The 14,860-nt window shown below is 37.8% G+C and overlaps 1 protein-coding gene across 1 annotated transcript in view; it reads left to right on the top strand.

The window, feature by feature from the left end:
* The window catches only part of kif5c (kinesin family member 5C), a 116,942-nt gene extending 102,938 nt beyond the window's left edge, over positions 1-14,004 (top strand). Inside the window, exons 23-26 of the mRNA XM_003224979.4 lie at positions 796-900; positions 2,010-2,226; positions 4,219-4,317; positions 7,701-14,004. Of these exons, the coding sequence (XP_003225027.1) occupies positions 796-900; positions 2,010-2,226; positions 4,219-4,310 (414 nt within the window). The 3' untranslated portion in view covers positions 4,311-4,317; positions 7,701-14,004. The remainder of the gene's footprint in view (positions 1-795; positions 901-2,009; positions 2,227-4,218; positions 4,318-7,700) is intronic.
* Positions 14,005-14,860: the final 856 nt, after the last annotated feature.

Here is a 14,860-nt window from a genome sequence, read left to right as displayed (position 1 = left end):
TGCAGTAGAGTGTGAATGTATCTTAGTTTTATACAAATAAACCAAGTGCTGGGAATTCAGTCCCTTGAAATGCAAAGCAGAAGAGGAGGGGATTGGGAAAAAGTTGATCGGAAAGTAAGGGAATTGGGAAACAAAAAAAGGAAATTTTTGGCATAGATTTTATTTTAATTATTATTAGAAGAACACAAAATCTATTTATATTGTGATTTCATGACATGGCTTCAGCTACACTATTTCTTAAAGAAAAATACAGTGAAATTCCATTGCTTTGGTTAATTATATTAAAGCTTTAAAGCAAGAATAAAAATATTCAGTCGTTCATCATTGTACTGAAGTTTCCATCTAGATGTAATTGTTAGTTCACATTCAAGATATGTTTCTTCTCTTTAATTGTATGTGCTCAAAGGAACTCATAGTGAAACTCAATTTTGTAAAATAAAAATTCCCAAACTTTGGTCCTCCAGCTGTTTTGGAATTTAGTTCCCCCAATTCCTAGTTATTGGTAACATTGGATACAACTTTCAGGAATTAAAGTGCAAAACACCTGGAGGTACCACTGATGTAAAATAACAACAAATAAACCACAATATTTATATCTTTCGGCATCTATGTGGTCGTAAAACCTTTATTTGCTATAATGTAATTTGAAAAAAAGCTTTTATGAGTGATAATCAGGAAAATAGACAAAAATTGGTCAAATAAAGTCAGGGAGATGGAAAATGAAATTTTGGTAGCAAATGGTCAAATAAAATGTATTTCCCTGTGTTTAGATGCTTTGTTTCTTTGCCTGCACAGAGTGTGGAACTGGACAGTGATGATGGTGGTGGAAGTGCTGCTCAGAAGCAGAAAATCTCTTTTCTGGAAAACAATCTTGAACAACTTACAAAGGTTCACAAACAGGTGGGGTTCTTACTGCTGTTGCTTGTTGTCCCATATTGGCAGATGCTCTTACGTGATCAACATGGTATTGGAAAGCTTGGAAAAAGTAGATGGGGGAAAAAAAGCTAATGTCAACAATATAAACTAACTGAAGAGTTTCCCTAGCTATTAGTATACAGCTTTACTTAAAAAGCAATTAGACATTTTCTAAGACATTAAAAGAGAACAAACTATGTAGACAAACAAGAAAATTGACAGAGTGCAGAGAAAAAGGGGAGGGACCCCCAAAACAGCATTGATGTCCAACTTACCTAATGATATTTATAGATCTTAACTTCTTCAATTTAAATACTATTCATAGTCTTCATCACCTTAACCAAAGCTATAGATTATCAAAACCTAAAGTTAGCATATTATTCTTTTTTATATACAAAGGATAAAAAGTTTTTCTCTTATTTGCAATTGTGTTTTATACAAATTGTTTATTTTATGATGTTTTTATTTTATTTTATTGGTGGTCCTATTTTAATTGATTGTTGCTTTTATGTATGTTTGTATGTTGGACTTTTTGTACCATATGTAAGCCATCCCTAGTCCCTTTGGGGAGATGGTGGCGGGGTATAAAAATAAAGTAGTAGTAGTAGTAGTAGTAGTTGTTGTTGTTACAAAAGGTCCTCAAACTAAAAAAGGAAGGAAATAAAAATGTCTCAAATAATAAGATGTTTGTCTTTATATTTTAAAAAACCAAGTTTTCCATCTTTTCCCAAACATATCACCTTACAAACTGTGTTCCAACTTAGACATCCACCAAATTTATATATGGAAAACAGTAAACTTTAATATATTATGTTATATTTAATCTATTCCCCTTATATATGACTTATTATTATTATTATTATTATTATTATTGCAATACTTGGTGATGTAGTTTTAATCTGGGTGAGAAACTGAAGAAGAGGGTGGAAATACTGGAATTAATCAAACACACCATCAAGTTAAGATTTGTCCCCAGAACAAAAACATAATCTGATAAACCAGCAGCATATTTTTTGTATTTTGGGATTCATTCCTTTAAACTCGCCCTCTCTCTCCTTTGGCTAAACATCAGCCTTATTTTTAATCTTTTAAAGCTGGTACGTGATAATGCAGATCTTCGCTGTGAGCTTCCTAAACTGGAGAAACGACTTCGGGCTACAGCAGAGAGAGTCAAAGCCTTGGAGAGTGCATTGAAGGAAGCCAAAGAAAATGCCATGCGAGACCGGAAGCGATACCAGCAGGAGGTAGATCGCATTAAAGAGGCAGTGAGAGCCAAGAACATGGCGAGGAGAGCACACTCTGCTCAGATTGGTAAGTCTTGCATGAGAGAAGTTATTAGAAAAATACAGCACTGCATTTATTGGAAAGCATAGCACAGCAGTTCTTAACTGTGGTCTGGTGTCACGCTCACTTCAAACGACCAGCATGAACGCAGATCAAAGACAGCTGCTCTCAAAACCAATCTTTATTGAAGAACACCTGACTTGGAAAAAGTCGAGAATGACATAATGTTTACACACCAGCAATTTTATCACCTTGGTTGCAACGTAACATCACACGTAAATATCATCACCAAACCCCACCCCCTGTCTCACATTTCTACTATTCCCACACAAACTACTCATTATAATTGTTTAGATTTTCAACCCCGAGTTCCCATGCTCTGCTGCCAGGTGTTTTCATGAGGCATTCAGGATTGTTTATGTTATGGCTCCAAATCCAGGGCTTGCAAATTCAGCCCTGGGAATTGGTCCCATGACAGTCTGGCCAGTCGCTGGGGCCTGCAATACCCCCAGAGGGGACCCACAAAGGCTTGAAGGCTGTTCAGCCCATCTTCTTCCTGCAGCAGAGGGGCTATGGGACAGGAGCCCAGGCAAAGGCTGGCTGGCTGGGCATTCACATTCCTTATCACAGTTGAACAGCTGAGTGACAGTATAGTCATCCAACCTTTTCCTTTTACTCTTCATCTCCCTTTCCTCCTTTCCAACTGGGAGCAATTCAGTCTTCGATCAGAAACACTTAAACCACAGAGGAGGCCGGTTGAACAGCCGAGTAACAAAGGCACCAGACAGCCTTTGCACTTCTACCTGCTCCTCCCTTTGCTCCTTTCCAGCAGAGAGCAGTTCAGTCTCATCAACACTTAAATCCAAAGTCTTGGTGTTCTTCAGCAACAAGAAAATATTTAAAGGGAGCCTCTGTCAAAGAAAAGGTTAAGAACCATTGGCATACCACATCTAGTGAATGTTATTGGAATGCTGTCTTCCAATATGTAAAACTAGTATATGTTATATAGTAAATTGGTGTCTTAAACCCACTGTGTGATTATCACAATGAGATTTTCTTTCCTTCTGTTGTGTTGTTCCCTAAAACCTTCTCTGGGTGACTTCTCCGCTCTCTAGATATGTGTTTTGAGGGTGTGCAATGTGTGTGTTCGTGCATGGAGGGGGGGGGGGAGTTATCTCCTCTAAGTTGTGTTGATCCTCTAGATCCTGTGTGTAAAATACAGCAGTTCGAGCTGCAGGTGAAAGTTCACATGACCGAAAGCTCTTCCACCTGCTCTTCTTGCCCCCGGTGACGCAATGGGTTAAACTCTTGTGCCAGCAGACTGCTGACTTGAAGAGTGGGTTGCTGAACTGAAGGTTGCTGCTTCAAATCCAATCCAGAGAGAGCGCAGATGAGCCCCCTCTATCAGCTCCAGCTCCAAGCGGGGACATGAGAGAAGCCTCCCACAGGGATGGTAAAACATCAAAACATCCGGGCATCCCCTGGGCAACGTCCTTGCAGATGGCCAATTCTCTCACTCCAGAAGCAACTTGCAGTTTCTCAAGTCACTCCTGACATTAAAAAAAACTATTATGGAGAGTTATCACTTTTCCCTGCCATCTCTCTGGTGTTCTTGCCAGTTCTCTATGCCTCGCCTGCAGTTTGTGGTGGAACAGCCAACATTATAGAAAGAGAACTAGTCTTTGTTCAGAGAATGATACCAAAGTAAATACTAGCTCAGTAGACTTGACTTCAGTTCAAGATAATGGTGATTATGGTCTACAGATGCAGGTCCATCACAAAGAAGATGTTTCTGCTTATGTCTTCTAAACGAATTGACTTTACTGCTAGACCTAAAAATCTATAGTTGATGTTTATGGCAAAACATGTTCAATATAAATTTAGTAACTTCATGAGCCTTCCACTTTTACTTTGTGTTTACTCTTAGCTTTTCACAGGAAGGCAAAGTAGCAGATAAGTACTGAAATAAAATGGAAAGCGATACATCTTTTGTCTAAACAATTCTGATCATCTTTGCAGCCAAGCCAATACGCCCTGGACATTATCCAGCATCTTCTCCAACAGCCATTCATGCCATTCGAGGAGGAGGATATTATCACAACATGAAATAAATATAAGGTGAGCGTAGGGGAATTTTGTTGTTCTCAGTGCGTGTTTCTAAGTTAGCAACTCATTGCCCCTATTCAATAGAAAATGTGAAGAAGGAAGGTAGTTTTTTTGTTTTTGTTTTCTGTCAGCGGGTTGAAGGTATGAGTAGAGACTGAGAGCCACTGTAAATTCCCAGTGCTGCTGTAGATGCATCATAATGTTGACGATAGATGGATACTTTTGGATATTCATGCTATTCTGATACTAGTCTGAATATATTCATGTGTATCCATTTTTGATGACTGTTTCCAAATAATGTTATTGTTGATATATTTTTAAAAACCATCGAAGAATCTTAAGCAAACTGCCCTTCTAACATCTCAAATAAACATCATAAGCAGATGATCCCCCTAAACTCTGAATTTTCCTAACATACAAGTGTGCGTGTTGTGCTGTGGTGTAAAAACTATGATTTTATATCAATTTGATATTTTTAAATTGGAGCCCCCAGATGGTGTAGTGGACTAAGTGACTTGAAGGTTGGGTTGCTGACCTGAAAGCTGCCAGGTTCGAATCCCACCCAGGGAGAGTGCGGATGAGCTCCCTCTATCAGCTCCAGCTCCATGTGGGGACAAGGATGGTAAAAACATCAAAACATCTGGGCGTCCCCTGGGCAACGTCCTTGCAGACGGCTAATTCTCTCACTCCAGAAGCGACTCAAGTTGCTCCTGACATGAAAAAAATTTTTTTAATTAAAGCTCAACTACACATAATTTATTGATGTTTGAAAATAATAATTCTCCATATCTCCATATAAGGATAATTTTGAAATAATGTTATCAGCTTTTCCAACCTGAATCCACTCCATATGATCAGAAAAGAGCAAGAACTAGAGATTTATGTATGTGTTCATTGTGTTCTTTTGGACATTTTTAGAAAAGCCTGCAGTTTGGGTGTTGGAGTTTTGAATCTCTGTTTAGCCATGGAAACTCTCTGGGGGGACTTTGGACAGGTCACACTATTTCCACTCATTTTGCCAATAAAATCCCATGATACATTTGCCTTAGGATAACTATAACTAGGAAACAACTTGATGGCACACGTTAGATAAATGTCGCTCTCTTTGTGTGTTTTGTATACAAAATGTGAATTTGTATAAAGAGCTGACTTTATTAAATATTCTCTGACTTTGGTGGCTGTGTTTTTAAAATATTTTCTGTACTGTGATTAGAGGTTGCTATATTTTTCATATGACTGTCTGGCAGCAATATTTCTTTGCTTCATCTTCTGGTCTTGCCAATGAAATAACATGCACTTGAAAAGAAACTGGAAAACTTATGATAGAACCTGTAACACAAACTCTGTAAACAGCCTTTATGCTAGTGCTCCTTGAGGATCTTTCAGGCTGACATGAAATGAGTTTATCTCTTTTGTGTGCCTTAAAACAACAATCTGCATGAAAAGGTTTGAGTCAACAGCATATCTATAGAACAGGTGGAGAAACCCCAAGGCACAGACTAATATGGTGCTAACTATTTTGACTTAGCTAGGGTTGAAAAGGCATAAAAGGAAGCTATTTGTTTCCCAAGAATAATAGTAAAAGACCCAAAATAAATGGAGCTGTAAACCTAACTGTGACAAGCTAAAAAGAAACACTTGAAGTAAAAGCCTTATTTTTTTGGATTCTGTTTGAAACTAGTTTAACAAAAGTGTACTTCAATATACTTATTGCAAAATCAGAACAGAACTGATATTCTCTAAACCAATAGGCTAACCTTAACTGTTGGTCCTCTGCTATTTAGTATCCCTGAAATGTCAAGGAAGAATGTACAGTGGCTTTTCCAAGGTTATCTACTGAGCTTCCCAACTGAGGGTGGGATTCTAATGGATTCTTACTAGTTCAAGGCTAATATTGTCTTCATAATATCTCAGTAGTATACCAGTCAGTTTCTCAGACCAATTGAAGGGGGTCTTTCTTTTGGTTTGTGTATACGTGCAGGTCAGTGAGCAGATCACCAGAAAACTAAATCCTTTTAATATTCAAAAGTTGAGCAACACAAAATGAATGAAGGATTCAAAGTTTTCTCTTGTGTATCAGAGTTTAAAAATACTAACACAGCAACTTCAACATAAGCAGTCACAGTCCTCCTGTAGATGCTCACACATAGTCCTTTGCATTCCTTCATGCAACGCTGTCCATTACAAAAGTTTATTTTCTTCCTTGCTTCATTCCTTCTTCATGTGGATAAACAGAGAAGACAACACTTGCAATATCAAATGGGCTGCAAGTCAAGAGCTTCCACCCAGGAGCAAACATTCAGTAAGCCCAGTGTTACATTGCAAACACCCTGCAGTTATACCCCCTTAGGAAGTGGTCTAAAATAGTTGGCCTTAATTAGTCCAATTACACAACCTGAGGATTGTGATTAATCATGGTGAGTTTTTTCTTTTCAACATATACATGGTAGTGATCCCGTAGGAACTTAGCCCGTGTACTTTAATAAGTCTTTAATTTTTTTAAAAACTCATAGTAATTACTTGAAAATTTTGTTGTCCTGCTTGACTTTAATGACATTTTTATTTGCATGTTTCTTTTAAGAGGAACAGATTAGGGGTTACAACCACTCAAGAGTTTCCTCCATGGTGGTATCATTTCCATAAAATGCCCTTCCCAAAGGCATTTGTCAGATTAAATCTCTTTGATTTTGACCTGAATGGATTTCCAGGGGAATTTCAACATTCAATAGAAGTTCAACATCCAATGGGTTTTCATGGTTACTTTGTCCAGTCTGTGCTTCATTGCTTTTGTCAATTACTGGTGGCTGAAATTCTATTGGAATGTTAGATTCTGATTGCTTCCTTGTGGGGGAAAAATGCTTCATCATTTTGTTGAAGGATAAAAGCTGTCTTTTTAATTTTTCCTGGCCAACACATATTTTGGTGTCTCACATGTTAGACCTGTTTCAAGATATATTTGACCTGCTGATTCCAAAAATGACACCAATTTTCTCCTATGAGGTTTAGTTTTTGAGATACAGAACATATGCCATAGACCACTCCTTATCTGCTTGCCTATAGAAAATCATGATAACCATATTTACAAAATTAGATGCAGCCAATTCAATGCAATATTCTGCATCAGTGCCCTAATTAACCCCAGGAACAAGCTTAAAAATGTAGACACCAAGATTTTTTTTGTTTGGGCTGTGTTATCAAAACATACAAAAGAAAGCTTGATGCAGGTTGTTTCGCTTATTGAAGGTTGTCCTCATTGTAAACCCCATCAGCTGCTACTGCTGTGAAGTTAATTTAGATAGAGCTTTCAATACGTCAATTTATTTAAGAGTTACAGTATGTGTGTATTGCTTTTGCAGGATGTGGAATTAACGTATTTTGAACTTTTTCTTCCCCAGACAGGCCAGGCTCCATTTCGCATATGGAAACTCATAATCAGCTCACTAGATCTTTTCCTCCTCGGATTGGATCTGTACTTCTGTTCATTGTATGCATCCTATAGCCATCTGCAGTGCACTCGTTTCAGAATTTTTCAGCTTTGTAGAATCTCTATGTGTACAGAAAGTGTGCCTCAAACCCAACTTTTCTTCTAAAACCCTGTACAGTGTATCTAACACATGCACCTGGGCTAACAGTAGGAGTCTGCTGCTCAATCTCTACCACTGACTGAACGTGTTTGACTCTATTGTGCCAGTTTGGTTGGGGCATTGATCCTGGCACAGATGCTTCTTTGTTTTGTTGTTCTTCTGAAGGACTCTGTTGCATCCACACAACCCTAGCATCAGAGAATGAACCATTCAACAACCAAGTGCCACCAAAAGCAGTTGATTGTGTTCCATCATGATTTTCTGGCTTCCTGTATAATATGCATATTATTTTATATTTTAGAGGATGTGTGCAGTTATATGGTTTGAAAAAACCCAACCCATCTAACATGCTTTCCAGAAATAAAAATCCCCAAAGATGCGTTTCTTATATCTTGGTGAAATCTTTGGACTTGGTAGACATCAAACTCTAGGAATGTAGAGGAATTTACTAGTATAGCTCTAGGTCAGGGATGGGGAAAGTGTGGCCTGCAGGCAGTTTGCTGCCCCCCAATTCCCCTTTTTGCTGCTTCTGTGCCCCCAAATTCCTTAAATATTTTGTAAAAATTGCTTTGGGAAAAGAGTCACCCAGATCAGCCCAAATCACCGCAGGAATCCACAAAACAAGCTGAGCATTATCCATAACTTCATTTTTTTTTTTTTGAAGGACTTGAAAACCAGAGGAGACTTCCAAGACATTTTTTGCTGGTTTTCAATGAAGAGTAAAAACTGGCCCCAGTTGTAGATGTTTGTCTCTACTCTAGATATTAAAGTTTAGCAATCCCATCATAATCAAATATCATAATTTAGCATTTGATCTATAATCATGGTTCCTTTGGTCAGAAATGCCAATAACCCTATAGAAATGTGGTTCAGATTAAAATTAAATTAAAACTAGTTTAAACCATGTTTCGCCTCTTCCTTCCCAACTCAATTTCTTTATAATTTCAAAAGACCCCACTATAAACCAGAAAGCTGAGATAGCAATGTATAGTAATGAAAAAATGCTCTTGAGGGTGATCAACATTAACAAATATACATGCTTAGTGTGTAGTGTAAATGGAGTTAAAGATGGAAGGTGTCTTTTTGTTTAAAATTGAAATGTATAACAATATATGCTGGAACTGATCAATATGCAAGTCTGCACAGGGATAGTATAATTTTAGCTCACTCAACCAATAGGAAGATTAATAGACTTCTTTTAAGTTCTCTCTTCATGACAGACAGTGGATGTTATTTTCTTTTTGTGGAAAGCAAACATAACCAGAGAAAATACAATATGTAGGCAGGTTATAAATCTGCTATTTAAATATGCCTGTTGTGTTTCTGTCATATTTCACATATACATTTATTATGCTGCACATTAAAATGTATGGTCCTGAAGGAAAATGGGTTTTCAAAGGACAAAATTAGAGTTGACATTCATTCAGTCCTGGTTGATGCTGTGACTATATGTATATATAGATAGATTGATTAGTCAATGGTACATTTGGGAGCTTCTAAACATATTTGGTGGATAAGCTTTGACTTCAACATGGTTTGGCATAGCATATACCTCCTTGTGTAGAGCTACCACTAACTGTTCTGAGCCATTGATCTCCACCATCATAGGACCTAATGTAGATATACTGAAGCCATGCTCCATGGCCATCCCATGCTCAGTAGGGAACAGGGCTGTCGGGGGCGTCTCGGCAGTGTCTGGCTGTGTCGCTATAGATATGAAGAGAATATCTTAGAGTTTCACTGGGATAGTCTAGATCAGTGGTTCTCAACCTGTGGGTCCCCAAATGATTTGGCCTTCAATTCCCAGAAATCTCAACAGCTGGTAAACTGGCTGGGATCTCTGGGAGTTGTAGGCCAAAACACCTGTGAACCCACAGGTTGAGAACCACTGGTCTAGATTTTGATGCCCCAAGACAATCTCTTTGCATCTTGCTATGGGGTGCAGGAAATCCCTCTTTCCTTCCAGGTATAGTTTGGGATTGGCATCTGTGACAGGAGTGAATGCTAACCTCCACAGTGCTCGAAAATAACCATAGACACGCATAAAGTCAATGTATGTGTTTGTGTGTGTATAATGCTATCCATTAAAATATTAATCTGGTCCAAATACTTTGCAAAAAAAAAAGACAAAAAACAGGATCTGATTCCAGACATTTTGTCCCAATGTTGCTTAGAAGCTCTCACTGTAGCAGAGATATTCAGGTTTTGTTTAATTTATTAAGAGTTGCACTATTTGTGGGGTTGGAGGTTGACATTTTTGTTATATATTTAATGAAGGATTTCTCATCCTTGTTTAATTTATTCTGTTGAGTTTGGGGTTTTGTCTGTAAATCTTGTTTTTCTCTTTAATATACATGTATATGCACTGCCAGTATACTGAAATGTGAATTTGCTATATCCAAACTTAGAATTAACATGGCCAACCACTTTGTTACATGTATAAATGCCAGGAAGCCTCCTGTTAATCATGATTCTACATCAGGGGTCTTAATTGCCAGTTTCTATGCTGTAGTAGCTACAATAAGGCTGCCTGAAATGATTTCCGCTATTTGGGAATTGCTCCAAATAGCGGTCTTAACGTCTACGTTGAAACGTGGTATGATTTTGTTGTTTATGTTTGGTTTGCATTCTGTGGAACAGTGTTCAAGAAACCGTACGCACTGGGAGCATTCTACATACGAAATTGTCTAAATATTACATTTAAAACAGCATCTAATACCAGTGTTATAAAAATGAATCAAATAGTCAGCATTATAACATACAAACTAGGACACCATCTGGACTGCCATATAATGCATTTTCAGAATGCAGTTTAACTGCATTGAATTGCACTATATGACAGTGTAGACCAGGCATGGGCAAACTTCGGCCCTCCAGGTGTTTTGGACTTCAACTGTCACAATTCCTAACAGCCGCTAGGCTGTTAGGAATTGTGACAGTTGAAGTCGAAAATATCTGAAGGGCCGAAGTTTGCCCATGCTGGTGTAGACTCATCTAATCCAGTTCAGTGCAGTTAAACTGCACTATGAAACTGCATTATATAGCAGTGTTGATGGGGCCTAGGTCTTAGGGGTGAATGCAAACCATGTTGTACAGTGTTTTTTCTTGTATTTTTTTTGTCTGGCTGAGCAGCCATTGCCTATTACTACATTGTTTGGTGTTCCATCAAAATAAAAATTCAGCAGGATCAATGCACTCCCCTGAGCACGTTATACATGGGACAGTCATCACAAGGATGAATGGGAATTGGGTGCAGTGATGTATTCTGGTACCTTTATCTTTTGAAGTTTGTCGTTTTCCATACGAGTCTCTGAAGCATTGTGGAAAAGTTAGCTTTAATGCTTCTTTAAGGATAATTGCCCTGAACAGCTAGTTGCTGATCGGCCAGTCAGTTCATCTAGCTGGTGCTTGACGCCTCAGAACTGAATTTTCCATCCTGGTTCAGAGAAGACAGGTTTTCCTGAAATTTGGAAGGCTCAAAAGGGGTGATGCATTACAGTCCACAAAGCTGGATTTTTAATGTGTTCTCACATCTTTGTCTTATTTTGCTGCTAAGAGCCACTTCTTTGCTTCAGAGTTCCAAATCTAATTTCTCAATTACAATTTTAGCATACTTTTAGAGTACTATTTTTGCAGTATTTTTGTACACTAAAATAGAAATTTCATCTCTGCTATGCAATCAGCAGAATTCTGTTTTCAAGTGATTGACATTTTAGAGGGATTTTTTCCCTTGCCTTTTAAAAAATGTTAAGTATTATTTCATCTTGCTTTAAATAAGACTTAAACCCATTATCTGATAAATGAACATGTCATGCTACTTAAGGGAGAATTTCTGTGTGACATTTTGTTGGTTTTTCAAATTGTCCACTGTATTTTTCCCTTACCTTCCAAAACAGTTATCGTCAGGTACACTTTATATTTTGTTTTATATTTTTCCCATTAAGACAAAAGGTAAGATCAAAACTATGTTTGCTAAGGATGTATTTTGCCAGGCAAATGTGAGAGAATGGACTGTCTTGAATCTGCTAAACTGAAATAATTTAAAGTATATTAGTCTATAAAGTCTGAATAGTCCTTGAAGGTTTGCTGCATACATATCTCAGTGACTTGGGGGGAACGCTATTTGAAAATGTAGGAAACTAGAAAATTTACTTCCAAATTGAAGTCTAAATTATGATAAACCTGACTTTGTGATAACAAAATACCACAGTTCCTCTGTTTCTATGGTGGAAACAGGAAACCATGCATAATGGTGACTGATATTAAAATGATCACCTTATACTGAAAGTTATTACAGAGTAGCCCTACAGCAGTGGTTCCCAAACTTTTTTGGTCATTTTTTGGTCAGAAGGCATTTATTTTCTGTGGAACCCTAATTCTATTCCTGATTTGTTTAATCATCATGTTTCCATGCTGGGACATGAGAGAAGTCTCCCACAAGGAAGGTAAAACATCAAAATATCCAGGAATCCCCTGGGCAACGTCCCTGCAGACGGCCAATTCTCTCACACCAGAGTGACTTGCAGTTTCTCAAGTTGCTCCTGACAAGAAAAAAGAAAATTTTGCTAATTCAAATAAATTTTTCCAATTATTTATATAATGTTTAGCTTTTGAGTAAATTTTATGCTTTATATTCTATAAATAATATTCCAAAACATATTTCATTTCAAAACTGTTCCAGAAAGAAAAAAAATTGAAAAAGGAAATGTGGAATCAACGTGAAAAATTGACTGTGTATGAATCACTCATGTATACAAATACAATGTCGAAATGTGAAGCCAGTAACTACATACCTGAATCCAAAAGTTGTAGTACAAAATAGCTATTATGAAGGCGGTAAATAAAATAGTTGGCTTTGTGTGGTTTTATTTTATAACCTATTTTAAATTAGATTTTATTTTATTTTTTTATTATTTTTTGCAGGAGCCCTTTGGTGCTTTGCGGAAACCTAGGGTTCCATGGAACACAGTTTGGGAATTGCTGACCTAAAGGGCCTAGCAGATTCTCCGGGAATTTGCTAGGTTCTCTAGATCAGTGGTTCCCAACCTGTGGGTCCCCAGATGTTTTGGTCTACAACTCCCAGAAATCCTAACAGCTGATAAACTGGCTGGGATTTCTGGGAGTTGTAGGCCAAAACACCTGGAGACCCACAGGCTGAGAACTACTGCTCTAAAGCAACTCTGTGATGACTTCCATTGAAAACATGTCATAAAGTCACCTGGAAGATGTAGAAAATTCCTAGAGAGGGCCTGTTTTGTCAGATGTGGGTAGGTAAAACCTATATACCAGTCCTGCAGGTACCGAGGCCATACTGTACCACGCATCTCAAACTAGTCTTTAAATTTCATATGGCCTCAAAGAATAGAAACTGTCTCTGTTTTAGAAAGTGCTACGCGTGTGTGTTCCCCAGGCAAGCTACATTGAAACAGAGGTTATGCAGATTGTAATGGACTGTGCCTTTTGCCTTCATACCTCTTTGGGGCAAGGGAATTTAAAAACGCTTTTCAAATATGAACTAGCCATTTACACCACAATTTTTTAAAAAATCTGCCTACAGGATGATGTTCTCTCCTGTGTGTTGATAATTAGCTTGACTTAATGCCTTTATGAAGCTAAAACACACACTGAACAACTGTCTGTCTTAAGCACCCTTACACCATATCACTCTCAAGTTAGTGTCTTACTCCTAAATACTTCTGTGTCTGCCATTTTTTGAAACACTTTTAATAGTAGAAGAAAGAACAATAGGAATTCAGGCATTCTGTAGAAGTATACATGTCTAGTTTGTAAAGTGTGTAATGTGTACTCCAGACGTGTACTCTCTGGGATCTACGTATCTGTACCGTAGCTTGTTTGAGGGGGATAAAAATGAAACGTGGATATACTTTTCTGATGGACACAACCTGGGGAGAAACTGCCACTGTTAGAAACGATGTTGGAATAAATCAAACTCTATAACACCAAATCTGGACCTCCCTTCCCTTCCCCATAGATAAGTCTTTTGATCTTGATTCTGAAATACTATCTATTAAAATGTATAGATACACTGGCAGACTGCATGATGTATCATCCAAGAACTGTTAAAGTGGAAATAAAATGGAAGTAAACTTTCCAATGAATAGCATTTGTGTCCTGTTTGGAACCAGTGATCATCATTCATCTAACACAGTGGTTCTCTACCTGTGGGCCGTGGCTCAGAAGTGGGCCATGAGAACGAAAATCTGGTCTGCGAACCTCCTTCCGCTTTATTATTTTATTTCTGCTCCTTTCCACAGAGCTGACCACTGCATTGGATAGACCACATCAGCTCTATTATTAAATATGGTTTTCTGTGGGCGAGGAAATGGCGACTACTGGATGGCATATGTTCTGTATCAGAAACTAGAGCTGATGTGGTCTTCCAATGCAATTTTCTGAATCGGCGATTCAAATAACCAAATTAAAAAGTTGACCAAAATTGATTCATAACCCTTTTGATACTAATGTTGGAAAGTGATCCCTGGTCAAAGTGGTCCCTGATCAAGTAGTCCATGGTCAAAAAATGGTTGGGAACAATTGATCTAGTATATGGTTTTCCTGGCTTGTTTCTCTTTCATACAGTTAGAATCCCAAGACAAGCTCTATGTAACTGAGGTCTTCTGTGGGAATCTGCAAGTTGCACAAAGCTCAAGACTACCAACCTTTTGAATGGTAATCTTTGCTTAGCAGCCATCACAACCAGATATAAGGAGACTATGAATGAAAGCCTTCATATTTGGAAAAGCCAAACAAACTTTACACCCCTGGTGAATTTCTTCTGCTGAAAAGAGGCAGGATTAGATCTGTCTTCCCCAATATTCAAGCAACACATTAGGACTTTGCAGAGACTTTGAAAATCAATTTGATAATGTTACATTTTGGCAACTGGGAAATTAGTTTCTTATCACAAACAGCACGAACTGTGAAATCGTTTAATTAAATTAGTTTCAGTT

This window comes from Anolis carolinensis, chromosome 1 (assembly GCF_035594765.1).
Source record: "Anolis carolinensis isolate JA03-04 chromosome 1, rAnoCar3.1.pri, whole genome shotgun sequence".
Lineage (NCBI taxonomy): Eukaryota > Metazoa > Chordata > Lepidosauria > Squamata > Dactyloidae > Anolis > Anolis carolinensis.
Note: the sequence above shows the minus strand (reverse complement) of the source record. Positions and strands in the feature narration are given on the sequence as shown.